This window comes from Dasypus novemcinctus, chromosome 3 (genome assembly GCF_030445035.2).
Source record: "Dasypus novemcinctus isolate mDasNov1 chromosome 3, mDasNov1.1.hap2, whole genome shotgun sequence".
Taxonomy (NCBI): Eukaryota; Metazoa; Chordata; class Mammalia; order Cingulata; family Dasypodidae; genus Dasypus; species Dasypus novemcinctus.
In genome coordinates, this window is record NC_080675.1 from 97,550,052 (window position 1) to 97,578,015 (window position 27,964).

The 27,964-nt window shown below is 37.7% G+C and overlaps 2 protein-coding genes across 2 annotated transcripts; one reads left to right on the top strand and one right to left on the bottom strand.

Moving 5' to 3' along the window:
- Positions 1–1,463: 1,463 nt before the first annotated feature.
- LOC101439068 (olfactory receptor 11G2-like) lies at positions 1,464–2,450 on the bottom strand. Its single transcript, XM_004482720.1, has one exon. It carries the CDS (start codon positions 2,448–2,450, stop codon positions 1,464–1,466), a length of 987 nt encoding a protein of 328 aa, XP_004482777.1.
- Positions 2,451–27,001: 24,551 nt separating this feature from the next.
- Positions 27,002–27,964, top strand: OR4Q3 (olfactory receptor family 4 subfamily Q member 3). Its single transcript, XM_004482719.5, has one exon. It carries the CDS (start codon positions 27,017–27,019, stop codon positions 27,962–27,964), a length of 948 nt encoding a protein of 315 aa, XP_004482776.2. The 5' UTR covers positions 27,002–27,016.

Below are 27,964 nucleotides of genomic sequence, written 5' to 3' on the forward strand. Positions count from 1 at the left end.
GTACTCTCTATGCGCTTTCTTTTCCTTTCTAATTTGAGTGTACAATATTTTGACTAGTTAAATCTGCTCTAATACCTTTGTTTTTTATTTTTTTTTATTACATTCCAGTAATGGGTTAGGCTACTGTTATTTTCTTTTGGAGAAAAATGTCACTTCCAAATTAGAGCCTATACTGAGAATGGAACTTCCTTTGTCCAAAAGAATAAAATATAATAGTGATGAAAATATATTAGTGTTCATTCTTTGGCAGTCTCTCTCTCATAAGCAATTAATTTATTTCATTTTCACAAAAACACTGTGGAGAAAGTTCTGTTATTGTCATTACTTTACATTGAGGTAATGGGGGCAGATATGAAGTCAGGTCATTAGTGGAGCCAGTATTTGAATTCAAGCAGTATGATTGTTACCACTCTACCATGCTGCCTGTAAACCACAACATTACTTGTAATCAACAGCCATCAAGTTAATTATATTAATCTCTGTAGTGAAAGTGCTTGAGGTCTAGCTCCCTGATCAACCTCTGATTCCATCTGCAGAGTTGGTGGGCAATACCTTGGGAGCTCAAAATCAACCTGATAATATCCCTCCTACTTCATACCAAGTAACATGTATCATAGAAATATGGGGTAGTTATGTTCCCAGGGGCAACCAGCGAGTGGTCAATGAAAGCCTTAGCATCATGGCATTCAGATGGACAATTCTCAGAGGTTCCAATGGAGTCAAGTCCCCATTGATTAGATTTACTTCTCCTCATTCCTCATTCTACTTCATTGGTCCACTTCCCAATAAATACCTGAATCCAAGTGCTTGTTATGGACTCTTCTTTTGGGGTAACCCAAACTTAGACACTCTATCTGTTAATTGTGTTGCAAACATAATTGTAAACTCCCTATTGTAACACATTATCTCATTAAAATCTCACCCTAATTATTCTTTGGGGTAAGAATTACTTTTCTTATTTACAATTGAAACTAAATGACATGTGTAATTCATACATTTGGTTAATGGAAGAATCAAGTTTGTATCCAGATCTTCTGATTTAAAGTCTAACACCCTTTCAAAAATACAACAATAAGGTTGAGAATGAATTTAGCTAGAAGTTAAATGTAAATACAGGCCTTTCTCCTTCCTACCAGAAAATGTACATTTCTAGTGGTCTTTTGACTGAAGTTTTCCTTAACATTCATCATCCCCCCCACAAACCTGGGCAAAATTAAATGCTTCTTTCTTTATGCTCCTATGGTACCATGTACATATATTGATTAGTACATTTATTAAATTTTCTGGTAATTATTTTCTTACCTGCCTATCTTTCACACTAGACTCTTATTTGAGAAAAGGGATTGCTATGTCAAACACAGTGTCTAATGTGGGAGTCACCTTTAGTGAGTATTTATTGAATGAATGTACAAAGTTATAAAAGTGAAAGGGTGATTATTTCACCCAAGCGACCTTAAACTAGATCACTTTGCACTTCTCCTAGACTTGCTGCCGAAGAGTTTTAAAGAAATTTTACACATCTCCAGAGCTTTCCGCAGAGCATTTTTCATCTCCTTATTCCTGAGACTGTAAATCAGGGGGTTGAAGAGTGGAGTGATCATCGCATAGAACAAGGTCATGATCTTTGGCATCAGGGTGGAGTGGCTGGATCCAGGGCTCACGTGCATCACCATAATGGTTCCGTAGAAGAGCAACACCACTGCCAGGTGGGACCCACAGGTTGAAAAGGCCTTATGCCGACTGGATGCTGAGGGCAACTGAAGCACGGCATACAGAACAAGAGCGTAGGAGATGAGGATGAAAAGGAAGCTAAGGAGGATAATTAGGGAGCTTAGGGTGTAGCTGACGAGCTTGGATATGGGAGCGGGAGCACATGAAAGGGTCAGCAATGGGCCTGAGTCACATACAAAATGGTCAATTACATTGGGACCACAGAAAGGCAATTGGGAAATGAAAATAACAGGCACCAGATACCAGAGAAAGCCACACATCCAACAAGAAATCACCAGGTTGAAACAATGTTGTCCAGTCATAATGGTAGCATAATGCAGAGGGCGACAGATGGCTAGACATCGATCAAAGGCCATTGCTGAGAGAAAGAAACATTCAGTGGAGCCCATGGAAAAGAAAAAATACAACTGGAGAAAGCAACCAGTGAAAGAGATGGCCTTCGTCTCTAAGAGAAGGCTGACCAGTGTATTTGGGACAGTGGAGTTGACATAGCAGATCTCCAGGAATGCGAAATTCCCTAGCAGGATGTACATGGGGGTGTGCAGATGCTGGTCCCAATACACAGAACAGATAATGGCTCCATTTCCCATAAGAGTAAGGAGGTAGATGACAGAGAAGAGCATAAACAGGATGATCTGAAACTCCTGGCTGCAGGGAAAACCCAGAAGGATGAATTCACTCATTGACTCAGTATGGGATCCTGATGCAGAGATGTTCATTTAGTCTGTAAACTATGCTGCAACAAGACATTATCAACATGAAGCAAAATCCAAACAACTGAACATAACATACAAGGCCCTCCATGATCTGATCTTTATTTGCTTCTTTAGCCTCATCTCCTTCCTTGTGGCCCCTTGAACTTCTGCACCGGCAAGAAAAGAATAGTTGCACTTGCACCAAATTACATGCTGAGCTCTCTATGTAAAATGTCCATTGATTATTTGTTCCTTCTCTATTTCCCTCTGTCTCTCTCCAGCTCTTCCTTTCTCTGTATCCATCCATCATTGATACTGTCCATTTTATCTCTCTCTCTCTTTACTTTATATGCATTTACTTTTTTTTCCTTTGACTGGGTAACTTGTACTTGTTCTTTACTACACTGTTCACTGATTGCCCTCTCCAAGAAGTAAGTATTGCTGGACACCACAATCGTGGAATTCTATGTACTTCCATAGCATCCTGTGTGGGTGTGTGTGAAAATTTGTTATATGCTATTGTAATTGTTCAGTCACTTACATATGTCTTTAACAGTCTGTAAACTTCATGATGTCAGTGGTTGTTTTTTACATCTCCATATTTCCAGTGCCTAGTACAATATAGACCATGACAACATATTTGTTGAATACAAACCAAAGGAATCATTATTTTCTAAGTCAGAAGAAGTGAGAAATAACATTCTAAAAGCTACAGGATTTTTCTGTACCAGGGATTTACTGCTTTATACATTACACTTTGTATCATGTATATTTCTTTGCATGCCTTAATTTGCCTACTAGACTATAAACCTCTAAGAACAGGGGCCAAGTATTAATCATGTTTGATTCTTTTTTCAATGACTAACACATTATATTGTAGGCAATATGTGCTTTGTAATTTTGTGTTAAATGAATAAAGTTTATAATCTCTGCCACCAATTGAATCTAAATTCAGTTATCTTTCTACCACTAAGCCTAAGTCATTTCACTTATGTGAGGAAAAAGCCATTCAGTTGGACCTTGAGGCTGAGAAGTGGTGAAAGCAGATGAGAGAAAAAGCATGCCAAAAAGAAGAGAACAATGTGGTGTGAGAATAGAGGAACCAAACCTACCTGTTTTCCTGGGACTATCCCCATTTTAGCATGGAAAGTTTTATGCCTGGGGAAATCCCTCAGGCCTGGGGAAATGGGGATGTTTGTTCACCCTATATGAGATCCCAAGGCCAGCTCAACCTATCCCAAAATGAACATGCACTAGTCCGGATGGATTGGTCTCTGTGGGTCCTACCGAGTTCCTTTCTTTTTTCTCAACTGATGACAGAGGAAAAAGAAAGGATATCAATAGGGTCAATGAAAGTAATGAGAGGACACTTTGGGAGCAACAGCAAGAGACTTCTTAAATTGTTTTCCAAGAATTGAGTGGCGTCCTGTGTAACTTGAATTCTAATCATCAACTGAACTCACACTCTGGACACTAGACACTTAAGCTATGTAGAAGAAATAAATGATCCAGGTCCTAGGGTGCATAGGTTTTTTTGTTTTTTTTTTAAACATCTCTGTGTGATAGGTACTTTAACCTGTCTAATATCTTCTGAAACTTAGTGTGTGCTCTGTATGCATAATCTTACTTTATTTTCATAAGACATCTAAGACAGGTGTTTTCCCCTTTCCCTCTGTTTATAGATTAGCAAATTGAAATAAAGAGAGGCTAAATAATTTGCTCAAGATCACAGTTTTCAAGTGGTAAATCGGGAATAAGAACTCAAAGCTGCTTAATTTTCAAGTTTGTGCTCTGAAACCTATGCTATGCTGCCTCTATCAATGGATAGATTTTATTTTTCTTTTCCTCAGCACTGATTCATTCCATAGTTCCAGCACTTTTGGACCCAAATTTACTCAGTTCTTGTGGTCCCTTTCAGTAGCTGCCACTTTAATTCGATTTTCTTTGAAGACATTGTTATATGAAAAAGACTCCATGAAGTCTTTAGAAACAATAGGGGAACTATAATTGGAGAAAGCAGCCAGTAAGGCAGATTAACTTGGTGTTTGAGAAGAAATAGGGTTGGTATTCTGGTCTATATCATGTTGATGATTTTCCAAAACATTTAATGATTTGGTCTCTGATGATTAATCCAATGAGGAATATGTGTAGCAACTGAGGGAAAAGAAAGATCTAAATAGTTTAATTTGATTTTCTCAATTAAGGCAAGGTAATACATAACTTTTGCCAAGGACGAGTTGAGTATTGGTTTTAAGTACATTTATTTATGCCAGACCCTTCCTTCAGTAGAACTCTGAATATCTCCCTGCCAGTCATTACTTGGTTTCACCAGGTTTTCTGCCTGGGTCTGCTTCTCCAAGCTTGTAGTGATATCATGGAGTCTATTTTTATTAGATAAAAACATCATTGTGATTTCCCCAGCCGTGGCTACTCTCCAGTTAAACAATTTTATAGACATGTAAGTAAACAAACAAACAAAACAAAACAAAAAAAGAGTTAAATACTCTCAGTTTTAAAATGCCTTATGGACATCAGAAAATGAACTTGCTTTTCCTAATTTATGAGGACTTCCTAGTGGATGGTACCTCTATGGCAACTTTCGTCTTCACTCCTTTATCTCTTTGTGACCCTGTAGGAATCTGTAGATACAGCCCCTTGTGTGGAACCAGGAAGCAACACCTTTACTTTTTCCTAACTTTATCTTCTATGTGTTATTGGTCATAACTCAACTCTGTTCTTATTTCAAAAGAAAGCATAATTCCAATTACTTAGAATTGTGAAAAAGACTAGAGAAATGAGCACTTTAGAAAACAGATTCCTCAGTACTTACCTCAATGATTGATGAACTCCAAGGTTTTGTCCAAGAATTAAAGGTGTTTGGATTTTGTCCTTCAGATCTTTTAACAATGATACTAAGAACAATACAAAAAAAATTAGGATTATTTTTCTAGAAAGAGAGGCTAGAGACACGATGTGATTTCTGTATCAGTGGGAGCTACACCTGAAATAATATAAAGAAGGTCAGTTGTGCCCTTTTCAGCATCTGTTTCACCAGTGTGGATTCTCAGGACATTCAATGAAAAACAACCCTTCTTTCGTACAATTAATTTTGCAATGATAGTCAAGAGTCTCATCAAGGGAGATGTCTGGATCCTGATATAGATGAGACTTTGGGGACAGTCTCCAATTTTCAATTTGGCAGAAAGAATTCAAGCACCACTTATATGAAAAGTCTAATCTGAAATGGAACTTGTGCTGGAGAAGACTCTACTCTCTATTTATCCTTGGTCAGTATTTCAAGAGATTTGGTCCTTGTTTCTTTAACAAAGAAGTAACTTCCCCTTTCAAGGAGTCCTATGGGCAGCCCAGTCCCTTAGGTCAGCATCTAGTTTTACCTTCTGTGATTGGATGCCCTGGGAGAGCAATTTAGAAAAATAAGAAGTAGGTTTGTGAAATAACTATGTGCCCATGACTCATGAACCCATAGCTAATTGTAAATTGTTCTTTGCTATGTAAAATCAAGAATTTTCTAGAAAAAGGTAACAACTATATAGTCAATCTCCAGAAAGATGTAGGAAAAAAAAAACTTTCCCTCTTGTAAGGAAGGAAAAAAAGAACAAAAAGAACATGACAGCTTTGTGTCCAGTAAATCCATTATCCCATTATGGTAAAATGTTGTTTCCTCCCCCCCCCCAAATTAATGGCCTAATCTTATTAGCTCTGTATAGTTCTTTCTTAAAGTTCTTGAAAATATTTCCAACATTCTTCTAAGTTTTTGTATGCAAAAAATGACAACTTTTTTTTTTCAATGAGAAGAAGGGGTCTGTGATGATTTAAAGTTATATATACCCCAGAAAATAAGTTCTTAAAGTTAACATTTCTGTGGGTGTAGATACACTGAAGTAAGGTGTTTTGGTGAGTAGGATCTTAAGTTAAGATGTGACCCACCTCATTTAGGATGGGTCATAATCTTCTTACTGTAGTCCTTTATAGGAGAATGAAATTTAGGCAGAGAAAGAAAAAGCCATGGAAGCAAGAAGCCGGAAGCAACAGAACCTGGAAAGGAAGGTAAAGACCAGCAGATGCTACCATGACCATGTTCCTTGCCATGTAACAGAGGAGGCCGGTTTGCTGGCATCTGGACTTTGGGGAGTGTAGCAGTTTGAAATGGTTATGAATTCCAAAAAGAGATATTGGATTATGTTTGTAATCTGATCTGTACCTGGGTGTGATTAAGTTATGATTAGGGCTTTGATTGGGCCATGTCATTAGGGTGGTGAGTCCCCATCTCTTGGTGGGTAGGGACTCACAGATAAAAGGCATGACAAAGGACAGAGTTGAGGGTTTTTGATGTTGGAGTTTTGATATTGGAGTTTGATGCTGAAGCCTTAAACTGGAGCCCTGGGAAGTAAGTTCACAGAGGAAACAGAAGCAAGGCCCAGGAAGAAAGGATCCCTGAGCCCAGGAAGAAGCAAGCTTTGGAAGGGTGGAACCCAGGAAACCTGAACCCTTGCAGCCATCGGCAGCTGTCTTGCTCCAACACGTGAAAACAGACTTTGGTGAGGGAAGTAACTTATTCTTATGGCCTGGTATCTGCAAGCTCCTACCCCCAAAATAAATACCCTTTATAAAAACCAACTCTCCTGTTACTTTTACCAGACCTCTGGTTGGTGCTGGGGTTTAGTGTATACTCAGGGGACCTGAATCTCTGGACTCTCCATGTGATAGCCAGGCCCTGAGCCTCAACAGACTTGCAACTCCTACCCTCTGGTTTATTGGACTTACCCCAGCCAGCTAACAGAGAGATGAAGAATGTCAACCACCACACCAGGGAGCCAAGAGTGCCTACAACTACAAGCAGGAGAATTGCATCCATCATCCAAGTGTAATCAAAGCACCCTCTGGATATAGAGGTGGAGTGGACATAACCATCCCAGGGTCCACAGAATGGAGGAATAGAGTATGGATTAGAATGGACTCACTGGTATTCTATTCTGGAACTACTGTGATTAGTAATGGAAGTAAATGTAGCACTGATGTGGAGAAAGTGCCCGTGGTAGCTACTGAGGGTAGGGAGTGGGAAGAGGACATATGATGTGGGGACATTTTCAAGACTTGGAGATGTCCTGGGTGGTACTGCAGGGACAGTTACTGGACATTGTGTGTCCTCCCATGGCCCACTGAGTGGACTGGGGAAAAGTGTAAACTATAGTGTGGACCATTGACCATGTGGTGCAGCAGTGCTCAGAGATGTATGCACCAAGAGCAATGAATGTCCCATGACGGTGGAGGAGGTTGTTGTTGTGGGGGGAGAGGGGGAGAGGAGTGGGGAATATGTGGGGACCTCATATTTTTTGAATGTAACATTAAAAAAAATAAAGATAAAAAAACAAACAAAACATGCAACCAATTTCTGGTATTTTGCATCAGCACCCCTTTGCTAATATAAGGAGAAAGCATCACTTGATTATGCCTTGATTTGGACATTTTCCCAGCCTCAAAACTGTAAGCTTGTAAGTTAAATTCCCTCTATTAAAAGCCAATCCATTTTATGTTATCTGCTTGAACAGCTTTAGTAAACTAGAACAGGATTCGAATATCTATATGCCAAAAATACAGTCTCTAACATATTTCCTATATTTTTCTTTAAGTTATTGCAATATTAATCACTTTTTGGAGAACTTCAGGGTCATAAGTTATAGGAAACAATAAGATCATCTATTTAATAATATCTGTTTCCAATTAGCAGTAACTTTTCCTTCTTGAGTATACTCCTTGGCGATTGGTTTAAACTTCTCTATTAGTTAACACCTTCATACATTAATACCTGGTAGATGTATTAACTTGTTGGCTAATGGATGTGGAAATAAATTTTGAAGAAAAAACAAATAAACATCTAGAAATTAAAAAATATGATAACCTAAATTAAAAATCCAATGAACAGATTTAATGGAAGTTGGGATGGAAGAATGTGTAAGAAAAGTGAACTGGCAATGGCATCCAAGTAATTTATACATTAAGGCAGTCTGTATGTTTGGTTATTCTGTAGGCAAAATAATGGCCCCCAAATATGTTCTTGTCCTAATCCTCAGAATAACCTATTCAGAACCTGTGAACATTTATTTTATATTGGAAAAAGGGACTTTGCAGATATGTCTAAGGTTAAGGACCTTGAAATGGGAAGATTTTCCTGGGTTAATAAGTCTGGTTTGGTCACATGAATCCTTAAAATTGGAGAACTTTTCCTGGCTGCAGAGAACTGGAAAGATGATGGGCAGTGTGAGGAAGATTCAACCCATGTTTGCTTTCATGTTAATGTAAGCTACTGTCATCTCTTGAAAATATCTAATTTAGCCATTTATGTCCATTTCCTCTGCCAATAACCTAGTGTAAGCTATGGTTTTTATCTTTTTTGGCAGGGAGCCATAGTTATCTGCTTTCCCACTTATACCTTATCTTTCTAGCTTGATCTTATGAAAATATTTATAAAATCATTTCTGTAACCCTTTCAAAACTTCTTTCAAATTCTTTCCACTTTTCTTAGAATAAAGCCAAAATGCCTTACCATAACTTACAAGACTGTGGAGTCTGAATTTTGCCTACCTATTCAAATTGATATGAGATCATGCTAACTAAAGGTGGCCTCTCCCACTTACTCTCTATCACATTACCCTGTTCTTTTCACTCATAGCTGTTATCACAGTCTGTCATTATTTTCTGTACTGCCTCCATATTAAATTGTGTACTCCATGAAAGATAATTCTACTTCTAACCTGTTCAAAACTGTAATAATGTTGGCACTTAGAACCTCTTATATTTTTTAATGTAACTTTTTTGTGATTTATTTATCTTAAAAAAAGAGACAATTTAATAAAAAAAAATTTAAAAAAAGAGCAAAGTTCCTGGAACATATTTGCAGCCTAATAAATATTTTTGAATTAAAAATATGTTATTGTGAATCCTGTAACCATAAGATATAATAGGCATTAATGAAAATAATTTGGTGATAAAACACATGTGGCAAATAATAGTTTGAATAATGTTAGTTTTTTTTTCCTATAAGACGTCTTAGAGCCTTTTATATCTTAAGACAAATGGTGAATCTTCTAAATGAATAATTAGTGATGTAATCCCCAAACTTGTTTGAGTTCTGAGGCTTTGTTTTCATTTTCGTATGTATTTTTTTCAGAACAATTCTCAGGACTGATGATCTATAAAATACAATTTTGGAAGTGTTGTTCTTTATTTTTCATTTAGCATGTTACAAAATTGCTTTCTATTTTTAAAAAAATTTGCATCTTTCCTCCTTAGTTGGATGCATTTAGAAAGTGTGTCTCCTAACTTTTATATTCTTCATATGGAAATTGCCCAATTAATATTTTCCATTGACAATAATAATTTACAAACTTTGGTATAAATTGGATAGTGTAATATTAAGTCATAGCATCAAAATTGTGGCAGAGGCTCAAAGATGAGAATGATATATTAAAGAATAGTGTAATCAATCCACCTAATGAAACTGTCAAAATCTGCTTGGCTCATAAATATTCACTGAATCTGAGAGTGGCCCTGGGATCAAGAAATATTAAAAAATGTATACTTTTGAGACTCTTTGTCTCCTTGACTTTCCTGATTCCAGACGTTCTATAACAATCAGACAAGACAGATGAAACTCATTTTCAGAGTTTTCTGTGTCAAAGGATGGCCATTTATCTGTTTCATACATATTTATCTTTCACAATTTAGGAATAGAAATATCTGTAAGTCACGACTAATTGCTACTTAGAGACTGGTAAGGCCTGGTTATTCCAGGCATACTCTGGACAAAAGTCTGGAAGATCTGGTCTGCTTGGGTGTGTGAGGACATTACAGTAATCTTATCTTCAGGGCAAGCCTCTGACTGGCATCTCCCTCTCTGATTAGAGACTGGGATCCTGGTTGTGTACCCAGTGTTTATATCTGAAAGTCTGTAACTTTCCAAAAGTGAAGCCGAGGAAGGTACTTGCAAGCGTCTCTCTATGATTCTTCCTTTAAGCTGGGAGGGATGGGCGGACGCCTCTGATTCCCAGAGTAAATGGGAGACAGAAGAGCCCAGAACCATCTGCATATTTTTTTATATCTGAACTGGGGATTTTAAATATTAAATGAATATTATTCATTCCCAGGAGACTGCCTCCTGTGCTGTTTGTTTCTGCTTATTTTTCATCCTCTAGGGGTTGTTCACATGATTATCTGTGCTCATAGCTCTAGTTCATCATGACTGAATTAATAAACTAAAGTTGAAATTTCTGTGTCTATAAATGAAAAAAATCTCTATCCTTCTTGTCTGAGATGAATAATTTTCTTACTCATGTAAGAAATTAATAAATTGGATTATAAAGTCTCTTGAATTTAATGGAGAATTTAATTTATGAATGAATTAATAATTTTATTTTAATGGCTACAGAGATAGTAAGTGCTTATGTAAATTTAAAGTAAGAGAAAGAATTCCTAGAGTAGAAAGAAACTGAATTATCTAATAATTTAAATGAGTTTGACTTTTAAGAAAAACAAAAAAACCCTTTATGTCAGGAGGTCTTCTTTACTAGAAATTAAAGTTGCTACAAGAGATACTGGCTCCTGTAGGTCACAAATCTTCCATGCTAAGGTGGATCTTACATCTACCTGCGCATATCCCATCTTCTTTCCTCTGAGATATCAAATGGGGGTGGGGGTGGGAGAGAAGTCTAGCAACTGGACTGCTGTGAGAACTCCTGCAAAAGAGAAATGTCTGATACCAGCTTGCTGGTATGCTCTGTTTTCTGTCCTTATCCTAAGTGAAATCCAAGTGTAGCTCTTCAGATCTTATAACTATTAATTTCTCATCAAGAAGACCTCCTGATAAAGCTGGAGGGTAAAACAGGGACTACTTAACATAGCAAACTCTGGGGTAGGTGAGAATTGTAGTTAATAATAAAAATATGAGAGTTCTGTCAGGAGCTATAACAAAGATACTGTATTAGTCAACCAAAGGGGTGCTGATGCAAAGTACCAGAAATCTGTGGCTTTTATAAAGGGTATTTATTTGGGGTAGAAGTCTACATTTACCAGGCCATAAAGCATAAGTTACTTTCTTCACCAAAGTCTTTTGCTCTGTGTTGGAGCAAGATGGCTGCCAATGTCTGTCAACAGAGTTCAGGCTTCCTGTGTTCCTCTCTTCCAGGGGCTTGTTTCTCTCTGGGCTGAGCTGCCCTGTGCTCTCTTCACAAGGCCAGTTGTAGACTATCAGGCAATGGGCTCTGTCTCTCTCCCCAGGGTTCAATTTTCTCCAGGTTCAGCTGCTCTTCTCTTCTATATACTTACTTCCCAGGCTCCAGCTCAAAACTCCAACATCACCAACTAACTCTTCTGCTCTGCCAAGGGGGTGGGGACTCAGTGTCCTACTGATATGGCACAATCAAAGCCTTAATCATTACTTAATCAAGTACAAGTGAACCCTCTGAATCCAATGCAATCTAATGTGCAAACAGGTCAGTTTACAAACATAATCCAATATCTATTTTTGGAATTCATAAATAATACTGAACTACTACAGTTACCTTACTAGTACAGTATATTGATAGTGGGATGGTATATGGGGGGAAACGTACTTAAAGCATACTTCTATGGAATATATATTTTTTGTTGTCATGGGTATGTTTTCTGGATAGATAGAGGTCCACACTATACTTAACAAAATATTAAACTTTCATCCTGGGGAAGTCCTGCTACTTTCTCAAGTTAGATGGTAAAAATCTCTGGAATAGATAATAAGCCTTGCCTAATAAAAGAAAACAGGCCAATATACCAAGCCCTTGGCCTTGATTCTTACACTTAAGAACTTTATTCCTGTAATAATGGAACTAAGCATTATAAATAATACTGAAGAATAACCTACTGAAAACCTTCTTGTTACTCAAACATGGTCTCTCTCACTAGTCCAAACTCTGCAAATAAACTCACTACCTTCGCCTGACATGGGTCATGACTTCTGAGGATGAGCCTCCCTGGCACCCAAGGATTATTACCAAACATTAATCAATGATGCATTTAGAAAAAGGAATTGTCCAAAAGGCATAAATATTAAAAAGAACAGAGTTTTATGGCTAAAAGATTTCAAAGTAAATTGGGAAATCATTCTGGAGATTCCACTTATGCAGACCTCAGGAAGATTTTACAAACTGCCACATAGAATAAAGCCACAAACAAAAGTGCTCCCGAGGTCTCTAGGGAGAGCTGGACACCACAGACAAGCCACACAGCCTAAAATACCAACACCTAATTGGCAGGCCCTATCTGGGACTATATGAAAATTTATTTCCCCAATATAATATAGTTACACTCATTTATAATTCCCTTAATCAAAAGTCTTCTACTCCTTTTATTTGAACCTATAATTTCTAACGTACTTGTTAAATTTATTTCTCAAAGATTTAAATCCTTAGATTGTTCATATTGCAGTTGAGCCCTGAAACCCAGCAGAGTTGCAGCCAAACCCTACTCTCCAGTTCTTCTGGTTTTCCCTGAACAACTAAAAATGATGCTAATGGACAAGTTCCATCGCCAAAACAAGGAATATGTTCAACTGCAAAGAAAAAAATTCCTTTCCTCTGCCCTAAAATATCTAATTCCCCTCTCAGTTTGAAGCACTCAGAGCAGACATCATTCCAAATACTTCAAAAATGAACAGACATAAGGGAGAGTGTAACCATGGAACAAAGCAGATATATTATTATTGTAGCTATTATCTTGTCTTAACAGAGTAACTTGCAACATTGATATATTAAAAAAATTTCATGCACCATAAAAAAAAGACATCCTGATGGGAATTGTAGAAAGGAAGCAATGGGATATGTTAAAAATTTAATCATGTTGGTTCTGTTTCAATCTATTTATTCATAAGATTTAAAAATGTTTGTGAATCCATTATTGCCATATTATATTAATGCAAGATATTGTTTATTCTTGTTTGGCCTTGGAATATTCAGTCTGTTCTATTTTACTTTATTTTATTACTTTATTTTATTTTTAAAGAAGTTCTGGTTACATGAATGTTGCATCAAAAATATAGGGGATTCCCATATACTCCACCCACATCCTTCCCACTTTTCCCCACTAATGACATCTTTCATTAGTGTGGTACATTGTTACACGCGATGAACACATGTTGAAGTATTGCTACTAACCATGGTCTATAGTTTACATTATGGTTTAAACTTTGCAATGCACAATTTTTTAAAAACAAATCAGTCTTATAGATATGTATTAATAAAGCATACAATTTATCCAAAGTGCACAATCAGTGGTATTTGGTATAATCACATAGTTGTGCATTCATCACTTCAATCACTATTAAAACATTTTCATTATTTCAACAATAATAATAAACAAAAAACAAACAAGGAAATTCCTCACCTCTCAGTCTCTCTCCTTCTCCTGCTGTACATAGCTGCTATTTCTTGCTATTTTTGCACAATTATTTATTTGTTTATTAAGCAGTTTTATTGAGATATATTCACATATCATATGATCTATCTAAAGTGTAAAAACAATGGCTTTTTTTTCAGCTGTTAAAAAGACCTTTATTGTAAAATTGCAAAATAAATAGAAAAATAGATTGAAAGAAATTACAAATTTTAAAAGAGAGTGCAAGGCCAGGTTAGGTTTAATATAATCAATTATAAAAAATAGCATAGCAACAAACATTTATAAATATAAATAAAAATTCAAGTATAATAGAAATTAATTATAACATAATTCTCATTTTATACTACAGCTTAACTCTTGGACATCATAATCTCTAAGAATGAAATAACTTTTGGTTTAGTTATTTAATTTCCATTTAGGCCATAATTCTTTCTAGATAATCAAATTCCTATTTGGGAATTCTTCACATCTTATTGGAATGAATTACAACAGATAACAATTTGTCAACTCATAATTTTATGATACAGAGAAACTCAAAATCTTGTTCAACAGTAGTCATGCTAATTCATTATTGATCCAGATAGATTACTTTAATTAAAGAGTATGAATAAGAAACAGTTAAAGAAAAATGAAGTATCCAAAAATGTATCTCTTTTCTAACCTTTCTCAATTAAAAGCAAGTGCTTATTTTGTATGAGAAAAGTTACAGAATACTGATTGCAGAAACAATTTACCAGTTACACTGAATAATTATTGTTCATATACTATAATGTTGTTATTTTACATTTATCTTGTATTATGGGTTATTATTTGCATGGAATACCTATTCTGACTTTTCACTTTTAACCTGGTTGTGTCCTTATGTCCTTATGACTGAGGTGGATCTCTTGTAGACAACATATAGATGGCTCATATATATATATATATATGTCTCCATTCTATCATTTTATGTCTTTTGATTGGTGAGCTCAATCCATTAACATTCAGGGTTATTACTGTAGAGGCATTACTTACTTCATCCATTTTGTCCTTCAGTGCTCTGTTGTCATATTGTTCTATTGTCTGTCTTATCCTTTAGTTTACCCTTGCTAATAATCTTAATTTCTAAACTCTTCTCCAAATCTCTCACCCTTCTTTATTGTTTTCAGCCTGCAGCACTTCCTTTAGTATCTCTTGCAAATCTGGTCTTTTAGTATCATATTCTATCAATTTTTGTTCATCTGTGAAGACTTTGAAATCACTCTCATTTTTGAAGGACAGCTTTGCCAGATACAGCATTCTGGGTTGGCAGTTTTTCTCTTTCAGTTCCTTAAATACATCACACTACTTTCTTCTCTCCTCCATGGTTTCTGAGGAGGGGTCGGCAATTAATCTTACTGAGGTTCCCCTGTATGTGATGCTTTGCATTTCTCTTGCTGTTTTCAGAATCCTCTCTTTCTCTCTGAGAGTTGTCATTCTGAATTGTAAGTGTCTTGGGATAGGTTTGTTCAGACTTATTCTGTTTGGGGTGTGTTGCTCTACTTGGATATTGATATTTATGTCCCTCATAAGAGTTGGGAAGTTTTCAGTCATTATTTCTGCAAATATTCTTTCTTCCCCTTTTCTATTTCTTCTCCTTCTGGGACACCAATTATGTGAATGCTTGTGCATTTCTCATTTTTATTCAATTCTCTGAGACTCTGTTCCATTTTTTCCTTTCTCTTCTCTTTGTGTTCTCCCGCCTTTTCCAGTTCAGATGTTCTGTCTTCAAAATCACTAATTCTGTCTTCAAGCAATTCAAATTTGCTCTTATATGCCTCTAATGTATTTTTAATCTTTTCCATTGGGTCTTTCATTCCCATAATTTGAAATGGTTTAGGAGAGTTGTGTGATTATCACTGATTAATTGTCTTAAATACTGTATCTCTTCAGGATATTTAGATTGTCTTTTGGCTGGGCCATCTCTTCCTGTTTCCTTGTATGGCTTGTAATTTTTTGCTGATGTCTAGGCAGCTGAATATGTTAGTGAATTTACTCTGATGGCTAATTTCTCTCTTGTTTATTGTTTGCTTTTTTTTTTTTTTCACTGCTCTTCTTTAATATTTGGTTCAACTTATTCTCAGTCTTTAAAATTGCCAGCTTAAGTTTTCAAAATTGAACCAGGACTAGTGGGGCACAGATTTTCTTCCAGGAGTTGAATACAGAGAGCTTTGTCCATGTAACTTCCAGACCAGCCAGCTGTGGCACTAGTCAGCACACCTTTCCATTGAGGTGTTTCAGTCTCAGCTTTCCTATGTTCCTGTGTTGAATCTCCACATTGGACATTCAAAGTGATTTCTGTTGGCTAAATTCACTGAAGAAAAGCACCCCGATGTCCCCTCCCTTTTTGCTTGAAATAGCTGTCAGGGAGGAAGATGTCTGTTCCCCACAGTTGGCTGCAGTGAGCCAGGTATTCTACCCAAGCTTAATATCTTGGGAGTGGGGGAAAGGAGCTCTTCCCAGCAGACACAGGGGCTTGGTAACTCTTGTTTGTTGTTTTGGCTTCTTAGTCTTTCTGTACCTCACCCTCCTGGCAGTCATGTAGCACTGTCCTGGTATGCTCACCCCCAAAGCAGTTTCCTCAGACAACTTTTGGCTCTTTCTCCATTGCTTTTGTAAGAGCATTCAGCTCTGCCTATTAGTCTGTTGCCATCTTCCCACAATCCCCTCTGCACTGCAGAATTTTATCAGTTTTGAAAAAATGTATAATGGCTTGAATCCTTTATTGCTATGTCATGCAAAACAATTCCAATGTCCCCAAAATACCCCACATCACACTTATTCTTTCCTCTCCTTCCCCTCAGAACCTCTGGTGACCACTGCCTTTAATATCAATGTTAAAAGTTCTTCCATTACTAGAATAATAATAAGTCTACTTTATTTATTTATTTATTTTTTTTAAAATTTTTTTATTTTTTATTGACTTTGTAATAATATTACATTAAAAATATATATGTGAGGTCCCATTCAACCCCACCCCCCCACCCCCCCTCTCCCCCCCCCCAACAACACTCGTTCCCATCATCATGACACATCCATTGGATTTGGTAAGTACATCTTTGGGCACCTCTGCACCTCATATACATTGGTTCACATCATGGCCCATACTCTCCTCTATTCCATCAAGTGGGCCCTGTGAGGATTTACAATGTCCGGTGATTACCTCTGAAGCACCATCCAGGGCAGCTCCATGTCCCGAAGACGCCTCCACCTCTCATCTCTTCCTGCCTTTCCCCATACCCTTTGTCCATTATGTCCACTTTTCCCAATCCAATGCCACCTCTTCTATGTGGACATTGGATTGGTTGTGTCCATTGCACCTCTATGTCAAGAGGAGGCTCAGATTCCACCTGGATGCTGGATGCAATCCTCCCATTTTCAGTTGTGATCACTCTAGGCTCCATGGTGTGGTGGTTGTCCTTCTTCAACTCCATCTTAGCTGAGTGTGGTAAGTCCAATAAATCAGATTGTAGGTGCTGGAGTCTGTTGAGGCTCAGGATCTGGCTATCACATTGTCAGTCCAGAGATTCAAATCCCCTAAATATATCTTAAACCCCAACATTAACTGCACCTCCAGCACATTAGCATGAAAGTCTTATGAAGGGAGATCCCATCTGAGTCCAGATTCATCACACATAAACACCATTTCCAAAGAGGGGCCATCTGCCCTGGTAGTTAACCCCATCGGCCATGACCATAACTCCCATGGGTCTCTTTAGCCCTCAAAGGAACCAATATCTGGGGGTTGTATCTGCTTTATCTGTCTCTCTGACTCTGCTCAGTTGTGCATGAGGGCAAACCTTCTGCCAGCCTCCAGACTCTTTTTTAGAAACTCGTAGCCATATAAACTCATTTCTCCTTTCCATTTCCCCCTTACTTTAGGTCAAACAGCATTTTAAAGTCATGGTATTTTATGTAGACATGGATATTCTGCTGATCCACATTGAACCTTCCGTATAAGGTCATTTTCCAGTTGCATCATCAGTTGGTAGTTGATAGTGGTCCCTCGTTGCCAGGGAGGCTCATCCCCGGGTGTCATGTCCCACGCTGGGGGGAAGGCATTGCATTTACATGCTGAGTTTGGCTTCGAGACTGGCCACATTTGAGTAACATGAAGGCTGACAGAAGGAAATTCCCAGGCACAAAGTTGCTCTAGGCTTTGTTCTTATTTTGGGTTTATCAGCTCACAAGCATAGTCATTAGCATCTGGGGCTCACTGTTGAACCCTCACTCCCTCCCGGTCCCCACCACTGTACCTGGGAGACTGTCGCTGCTCCCCTAGGGACCACGACAGAGCACCACTGGCCAGGAACCCAGTACCCCCCCTACTGTGGTTTTTAATTGTTGCCACTATGAGTATATCCAAACATTACCATGCACCCTGGACATATGTTCTGTACAGCTCCCTGTCAGTCATATATCACCTGTCATTGGTATCCCATACCAGTATCCCTCCATTGCCATTGTTGAAACACTCTGTGATCCAGAACTCCCCGAAATTTGAAGCCCAATATAATTTCATGGTCCCTTACTAGGGAATGGCATATAGCGATGAGTTTAAAGGATAGATAAAGAACTTGGATAAAGTTAGATAAAGAACTTAGATAAAGAATGTTGACTTGAAAAAATTCCACATCCTATTTTTTTCTTTTTCCCCCCCCCCCCCCTAATTATTCAGCTTTTCTTCACAGGAGTCCTAGACCACAGCAATGTATATATATAATATACAGCACTCCCACACATCCACCAGAAAACCTTTTCCCTTCCACAGTAATACTCTTACGCCCTATTCATATCATATTTACTTAAAGTGATGTACAGAGTCTGAAGTGATGTACAGAGTCTGAGACATTAGCTTTCTAACAAGGTGACATCTGTGCTTACATTATGGTGCATACTTTAGGATACACAGTTCTTTACATTTTTAGTTATCCTATGTTTTACATTATGGTTTACATTATCAGTCTGTCATCTCCTATATGTTATGGTGTAATATTACATGTTTTATATCCATCTTTGTGTACTCTCAAGAAACTCCTCTCTTACCCCCCATTTACTTTGGTTCCACACATTTAACGTCCATTTTCCCTTCCACCTTGGTGCCCTCAGTGATAGCCAACCTCCGTTTCCTGAGGAGCCAAATAAGTCTACTTTAGTCCATAGCTGCATTCACCCCTTAAGTTAGTTCATTCCTCAATCTTGAGGATTTTGGTATTGTGATGCCCATACCGCTTCTGATTGAGATGGGGCTTATATCCTGTGGGGCAGGTGGATGGAATTGTCTTGCTTGCAGTTATAAATACTCTTTGCTTTTTGGGATGGACATTGGGATGCCCTTTTGTTAGTTGTCCTTGGTGGATCTGATGAACTGGAGAGTAAGTGTTGGCTGCAACTCTGTTAAGATTCAGGGCTCAACCAGCATATGAACAGACCAAAGATTTAAGTCTCTGGTACATATATTTAATGAGTATAGTGCTAATTATAGGGTCAAATAAAAATGGCAGAAGAGTCATGTATAAGGAAATTATAAAGGATTCCAATTCTGTTACATTGGAGAACATATATTCCAATGTAAGGCCCATTTACAGGGTGCCAAATTCCTGAGATTGTCTGCTCTGCTTATTGTGTCTAGATGTCTTTAGAGTCCTCAGAAGCACCCCTGATTGAGGTATTGTTTACTGTGGCAGTCAAAGAGATCCTCCTGAGATGTGCATAAGCATAACCTCTGGAATGACCACCTGACTCACTTTAAAATATCTTAGCCATAAAAAGTCATTTGTTTTTAATGTTTCCCCCTTTTAATCAAGGTCTTTTTCTAGATACATTGCTAGTTGGTGCTTGGTAATAATCCCTTGGTGCCAGGGAGGCTCATCACCGGGAGTCATGTCCCACCCTGGGGGGAAGGTAGTGAGTTTATATGCTGAATTTGGACTAGAGAGAGGTCACGTTTTAGCAACAAGGAGACTTTCAGGAGGTAACTCTTTGGCAATATATAATACTAAGCTAAGTTTCAATTTCAGAAGAACAAAGTTCATAAGTACAACCATCCATGTCAAGGGCCTGGTGTAGTATTCTGTTCTCCTTCTCTAGGCACTGCTCATGTACTCTAGGGATTCTTGCTGCTCTATTAGAGAATGTAGAAGGAATTCCCAGGATGGGATTCCCAGTTATTGTGTGCGTCTCCACCCACCAAGACATTACCCCATGACCTCTTGAATATATTCATATTCCATAGGGGCATGTGCACCCCTCCCCATACAGCCCCCCATCATCAATACCCTGCACCAATGATCCTCCTCAGCCACAGTTGTTACCCTTCTGTAATCAAAAACCTCCCCCCCCAAAAAGCCGCTAAAATAAATGAATAAAAATAATAAAACCATAATAATTAAAAAAAAAAACCAACAAAAACATTGTTTAACAAGCTCACCTAAAGGTCTTCTTACTCTCCAGGGGAATGTGATTTTTAAAAATTTGGTATTTACTACTGATGAGAGCTTAGATAGTATAGCAAACTGCCAACTTGTGTTGGTTTTCTTTTTTTTTTAATTTTTAAATTTTTAAAAAAATTTTTCTTTAATTTTTAAAATTACATTAAAAAAATGAGGTCCCCATATACCCCCCACCCCCCTGTTGGTTTTCTTTTTAATGTAGTAGAAAAGATACTCCCAAAGGTTCAAGATATACTCCTTTTTAGAACATTAAACTAGTTCACTTCTAACTTATAAATCTTATTCAGGATTCTTTTTTATTCCCTGATTTTATAAACTCTCATATTCTCTTTTGAACTGGTTTTATCATCCTTCTGTCCCTCTTTAATTAATTAAATACTTTTTTTGGCATGAGCTCATCACCTATTTGTGTGAGACTTACACTTTTTAACACTTAAAAAAGTGTACATCAACAGTAACAATTTCTAAACTGTACTTGATGACTAGTGATAACAGCTGCATTTTCTGGATAAGATCCTGTTAGATAAGCTGTTTGAGATACTGTCAAGAGACACTCAAATGTTGTACAAAGGCTCTGGAGCACCTTTAAGGAAGTGTTTCCGGGACAACTTGGCATTTAATCTGCAGTCTAGCCCACTCCTGGGAGCATGGTTGAGATGGGAACCAGCAAGAATCTTTTTACTCAAGTACAGACTAAGGTTTGGGAAAGTGATGGCATACGTAGTGCTTCATTAATCAATCCAAAGTAAGTGAAATGGGTAGGTTGTGTTATATACTCAGGTGTTACAGTTTCAGAGCCTGCAGGACCCAGGGTCAGCTTTCTAGCCAGAACTGACATTCAAACAATTCAGACAATAGCAGTCTAGGGAATCCCTGGGCTCATTAGGCTGAGCAGTGGTATGAGGACCATAAAAGCCTTGGGTACAGTCACAGCCCTGGGAGCAGGAGTGCTTAACAACCAACATAACCAGTTTCAATTATTATAGAACCTGACTTATAAGGAAGCAACAGGGCACAGACTGGGCCATTGTGATGGTCTGAAGATTGCTCAATTTGCTGACCTGAGACTGAGAAGAGGTGGCTAGTGGGATGAGTGTCAGGGTAACATATTCCTTCCTGGAAACCCCACAGCTTCTGGCATGCAATGATGTAAGTTTCTGAGACATTTATTCAAAGCACCATTCACCCTCCTTTGCTCTTCTCTCCATCTCTGATACCATTTTTATTCCTCCTGTTGTCCTTACTTCTTTTCTCTATATGCTCTGATATTTATCAGGTTTAAATTTAAGAAATCATTTAAATTTTGTTATTTTACATTTATATGGTTAGTAGCTTTCACAATGCAATACATTCCCATAGCATCAGGGAATTCTAAGCCTGGTGGTATCTTGAAATATGGTTGCAAGGTTTGGATATGATAAACTTTATATAACTCAAGCCACTGGATTCATGGAAATATTTTCTTCTTAAGATCTCCTAATTCTACTATAGTCCCTCCTAGATGTTATTTCTTTTCTTTATTTTTTTTCTTCTTTTAAAAAAATTTTATTTAAAAATTTTTTAAAAAGATACTTAGATTATACAAAAGTTACTTAAAAAATATAGAGGATTCCTGCTCCCCACACCTCCCACATTTCCCCACATTAACAACATCCTTCATTAGTGAGGTACATTCATTGTAATTGATGAACACATTTTGGAGCATTGTCACTAAGCGTGGATTAAAGTTGTCACTGTAATTTACACTCTATTCCACACAATTCTGTAGGTTATGATAAGATTTATAATGGCCTGTTTCTGTCATTGCAGTAACATTTTAGGACAACTCCCAAGTCCCAAAAATGTCCCCATATTACTCCTGTATTTCCCCCCTCCCTGCCCTTAGAACCTCCAGTGGCCACAACCTCCACATCAATGATTTAATTTCTTCCATTGCTAGACTCACAATAAGTCTATAGTAGAATACCAATAAGTCTACTGTAGTCCATAGTTCATTCCCCAATCCTGAGGATTTAGATGTTATTTCTATTTCTTTAATTATTTCAGTTGTGTTATTTATTTATTTACCCCCCTCCCCTTGTAGCTTGCTTGCTGTCTGGTCTCTGTGTCCATTTGCTGCACGTTCTTATGCATTTTTGCTGGTTTCCCTTTTTGTGTGTCACCTTGCTGAGTCAACTCTCCACAGTGCCTGCAGGCTGGTGACTCTCTGCGGTGTGCGGGAGAGCCTGCCTTCGCAAGGAGGTCCCGGGATGTGAACCCAGGGTCTCCTATATGGTAGACAGGAACCCAACTGATTGAGACACAGCCACTTCCCTATTTTAGTTTTTTTGACAAATTCTCTTCACTTCCTTTAAGTTTCACAGAAAATGTAATATATCAAAAAAGACCAAGTTATTTAGAGCAGAAAGATTATGCCCTTTTCAGTAGAAAATACCATCACAGGTACAACTTCTGACTAATGTTGCCCATAGAGAAAATAGAAAATGCATTAGATATTCCTGGAAGAAGTTTGCATGGCATTAAGCTTCCAACTAGCACATTGTTTTCCATCCTCATTATGGTCCAGTTTCTTCCTCTAAGAGAGAATGCTTTTAGTTAGTTTAACACAGACAAAAATAAACAGGCAAAATACCAAAATAGGATACTTTCTCTTATTAAAAAAGAACTATATCAACTCCCATGGGGAAAATTTTATTACCTTTAGCAGTATTTTCCTTATAAACCCCCCTTGTTCCCTGCTTAGAAAAACTAGAGAATAGCTCTTTGGCTCTTCATAAGTAGCCCTTGATTATTTAAAGAGCTTGGACTTTGTCTTCTCTCCCTTTGCACCACATGGGGCCCTTCCCTAAAGACGTTCACTTCTCAGAAGTATTCTTAACAACTTTGACTTATTTTGCTAACTTAAAAAATATTTCCGTTAACTTTTACAAATTCTCTAGGTTATGATTAGGCTTAAAGCATGAAATGCTTGATAAGACCTGATCCAACTTCTAGCAATGTGATCATGCAGCCTGGCTCCTGGAGGGGTTTGCTATAACAAACTATATTGTGCTGAAAAGTAGTTTTGGGTGATGTACACTTTTTCATGCTGACGGAAATAGTGCTTTTTTGATTATTCATGTAATAGTCATAGGCAGAGTTTCTTGCTGTGATCAGAGACCTCAGAAAAATAGAAACTAGAACAAGTCTCCACCAAATATGGCAATTTTATTAACACAGAAATTTAACTTACCACATTGGTTGACCTTATGTTTCCATATTATCTGAAGGCAGAAAATTCCTTGAGTTAGTAAGAAAATCCAAAAATAACCAGAATTCAGGCCCTATCTTGATTATGACTGAAATAAAAAAGAAATATTGTTAGCTATTTTTATCTTAGAAAAACATATAGATTTTGATATTAGTCAAAATCTTATTACAGTAATATCCTAGGAACTATTCAAAATATTTATTGTATAGAAATTCTCTAGTATTAAATATTACTTTAAATAGGTAAATAGGTAAGTCATAGATTAGAACTTAAAAATACTTTGTTTTATAATAATTTGTGTTGTAATATATTTTACACATTCTTATTTAATCTACCCTTCTTGTTTTAATTTTCTTATTGTTAATCCTGTCTGCTTTAATACAAGTTTGTCTTTTTCCATATCTGTCCTAAGTACATAACAAGTACCAATATGGTGACCACCCTTTGCATTCTGTCTTTTTGTTGAGAAGTAGTAATATAGTTTCTAGGACATATTCTAACATTAAATGACTACAGTGCTTTATATTCTGTTTTTCAGAAACCTCTTTTCAATCTTTTTATAATTTTGGTTGTTCTTTCTCAGAGTCCTCTCGGTTTTCCAAGATAATGCTTAAAATTACACCTAGAAAACTTCTTTGAATGTTTTCACTAGGCCCTGTCCTTCAAAACCCATTTGGCTAAGCTAGTTAGGGCATCCCTCCCCAGGTGAATGGCTTGGTAAATACATGAAAGACTTTCCATTGCACTGTTCCTGGTAGGTAGACCTGAGTATTTTTAACAAGCTAACCATCAGCCTCCAGGGTGAACCCCAGGCTAGTTGTCCTGGTTTGTTCATTCTGAGCATACTGTGGAACTTCAAGTACTGGAATAGGTGTTGGGATAAGGGGTAGGAGGGAGACTTGGGTTTGTGCTGCTGCTTTAGCAGCTGCATCAGCTCGAGCATTTCCCTTTGCTATAGCAGTGTCTGTTTTCTGATGTCCTGGACAATGCATAACTGCTATTTCTTGAGGTAACAGTACGGTTTCTAGTAAATCTAGGATTTCTTTTCTATGCTTAATAGGTGACCCACTGTTAAGTTAGTAAGCAAGCCTCATTTTCACCACACAGAAGAGTGAGCATGAAGGACAAGGAAAACGTATTTAGAGTCTGTGTAAATATTAGCCCATTTCCCAGTTGCTAGTTTTAAACTTCAGATAAGGGTAATTAGCTCTGCTTTCTGAGCTGAAGTTTGAGGGGGAAGAGCTTTGACTTCTACGGTTTCAAATTAAGAAACCACTGCATAGCCTGCCTTTTTAATTCCTTCCTTAATAAAACTGCTTCCATCAGTGAAAAAAAAATTATACCTAGAATTTTAATGAGAGTTGATGTTTTAATTTGACAATTTACATGACTAGGAAGAACACCAAAATGCCATCTTCACAAGGAAATTGATGATCCTTGGAATATCTAAGAAAGATTGGAAAATTGCCAATACAACATAGTTTAAATAAAGATACACATATGAGAACAAATCGTTTCCCATTCTAAGTTATTTTGCTTTCTTTTATTTTCTAATTGGTTCTAAAAAGTGAGTGAGGTGCTTCCTCCAATTAATTATGAGATTATTATTTTTTTTTAAAGATTCCAAATTTTTTTTTTAAGATTTATATATTTATTTATTTAATTTCCCCACTTCCCCCCGGTTGTCTGTTCTCTGTGTCTATTTGCTGCGTCTTGTTTCTTTGTCTGCTTCTGTTGTCGTCAGCTCTTCTTTCTTTGTCCGCTTCTGTTGTCGTCAGCGGCACGGGAAGTGTGGGCGGTGCCATTCCTGGGCAGGCTGCACTTTCTTTCACGCTGGGCGGCTCTCCTTACGGGGGCACACTCCTTGCGCGTGGGGCTCCCCTACGCGGGGGACACCCCTGCCTGGCAGGGCACTCCTTGCGCGCATCTGCACTGCGCATGGGCCAGCTCCACACGGGTCAAGGAGGCCCAGGGTTTGAACCATGTGGTAGACGGATGCCCTAACCACTGGGCCAAGTCCGTTTCCCTAATTATGAGATTATTGAATTAGATGTAATAGTGTACTTAGTAGGGGAAGATGGTGGTGATATATGTGGTGTGACAAAGGGATTTAAAATTCCCTTGTACCCTAAACATCTCTCTCATTTGCTTATCTTCAAATACAGATATTTCTTGGAGTTGGCTTTTCTTTTTGACATTCTGTTTCTTTTCTGCATTCTCTATGTAAATCCCTGACACATTCACCTATGATTGAATTTGTCAGATAACTTTCCCTGAATGACTTGAGAGGGTCAAGGGACAGAAAAGACAAATTTTGTGTCACTTCATCTTTTGCCTAGAGCCTGCTCTGGACTGCAAATACTCTACTCTAGACAAAGATAATCCTTAATCACTTCAATGGAAGAAATGTATCAATGTTCAGAAGTAGTATAATTCTGAATTCTCTTATCTTTTTCTATACAATGTGTCATGGCGGATTGCACTGGTACACACCTCAAAGATATTGGCCATTCCACATTGTCTCTTCTTTTGTTAATTAGTGTGTTCCAGTCACTGTCCTACTCATCCTGGTTCTGATGCTTCCCAAAACTTTAAAGGTAAAGATTTCATGTCTTTTTGCCCAATTACTACAAAGTTGCCAACTTCTGTAACCTGGGATAATAAGAAAAAATACAAAGAACATCGCTTGCTTTCAGTCCTTCCTAAATGGTTTGAGTTTCTTAGCATACACATTTATAGTAACTTCTAACCATTGTACAACATATTTCATAGTGTACAAATCATCCTTCATTCAATTTGATAAATTATTGAGCACCTTGTATGTAGTAAGCACTATGCTGTGGGTATAAAGATGAATAAGAAGTATTTTATTACCTTGAGGGCCTTACTCATTTTTGTGGTGCTTATAGACACGTTATATTTGATTTTCAAGACAACCTTGTAAGATATTATCCCTCCATTAGATTGATTAAACTTGGAATAAAATTCAGAGAGATTTCATACTCTACCTGAGGTCATGCCATTGGTGAATGGCAGAGCTGGTCATTAGATCTAGATCCACTAATACAGAAGGATATTCTATTAAATGGTATTATTATTCTGTCTATATTAAAAATGGAATAATTCTCATGCTTTCATGTAGAGACCCCTGCCTCCATTCCCAATGCTATATGCAATTTAAGGACATCACATGAATAAAAATGTTGGAAGAGATAAAAAATGTCCCTTGTTCTATCTGTACAGAGATGTATTTTCCCTACCTCACATAACTTGCTTAAATTCTTTTCCATTTAAGATTATGATTCTATAAATGGACAGACACTTAATCCTGATAATTAATTTTTTTTTTGCCTATTGTATAACTTAAATCTCTCTTGTCCTAATTTAATTCTTCTTTCTCTAGGTCACTTGGTATTCTTGGCTTGATGAAAAAAGAAAATGATTCTAAGGTGATGGAATTTGTTCTTAAGGGTCTGTCATCCTCCTGGGAGCTGCAGCTCTTTCTCTTCTTACTATTTTTGGTGTTTTACATGGCTATTGTCCTGGGGAATCTCTTGATAGGGATGACTGTGTGGGTTGATGCTCACCTGATCCAATCTCCCATGTACTATTTTCTAGGCTATCTCTCTTTCATTGATCTATGTCTGAGCTGTGTTACTGTTCCCAAGATGTTAGGGGATTTCCTACAGCAGGGCAAGACCATTTCTTTTTTGGGATGCTTAGGCCAGATCTTCTTTCTCCACTTTCTAGGAGCCAGTGAGATGTTTCTGCTGACGGTCATGGCCTATGATAGGTATGTTGCCATATGTAATCCTTTGCACTACCTGACAGTCATGAACCGCCAGGTGTGCCTTCAGTTGATTTCTGCTTGCTGGGGTGGGGGCTTCATCCACTCTATCACACAGATCATGCTGGTCATCCAGCTGCCTTTCTGTGGCCCCCATGAACTGGACAACTTCTACTGTGATGTCCCACAGATCATCAAGCTGGCCTGCACAGACACTTATGTGGTGGAGGTACTGATGGTCTCGAATAGTGGTCTGCTGTCTCTCTTCTGCTTCTTGGTTTTGCTATTCTCTTATGCTGTCATCCTGATCACCCTGAGGACTCGCTTCCACCAGGGCCAGAGCAAGGCACTCTCTACCTGTGCTTCTCACCTAACAGTGGTCAGCCTGATCTTTGTTCCATGTATATTCATCTACCTGAGGCCTTTCTGCAGCTTCTCTGTTGATAAAGTGTTTTCTGTCTTTTACACACTGATCACACCTATGTTGAACCCCCTCATCTACACACTCAGAAATGCTGATATGAAGACAGCTATGAAGAAGCTGAGAAAAAAATATGTGGCATCCTGCTTCCCTAGTAAAGATTGA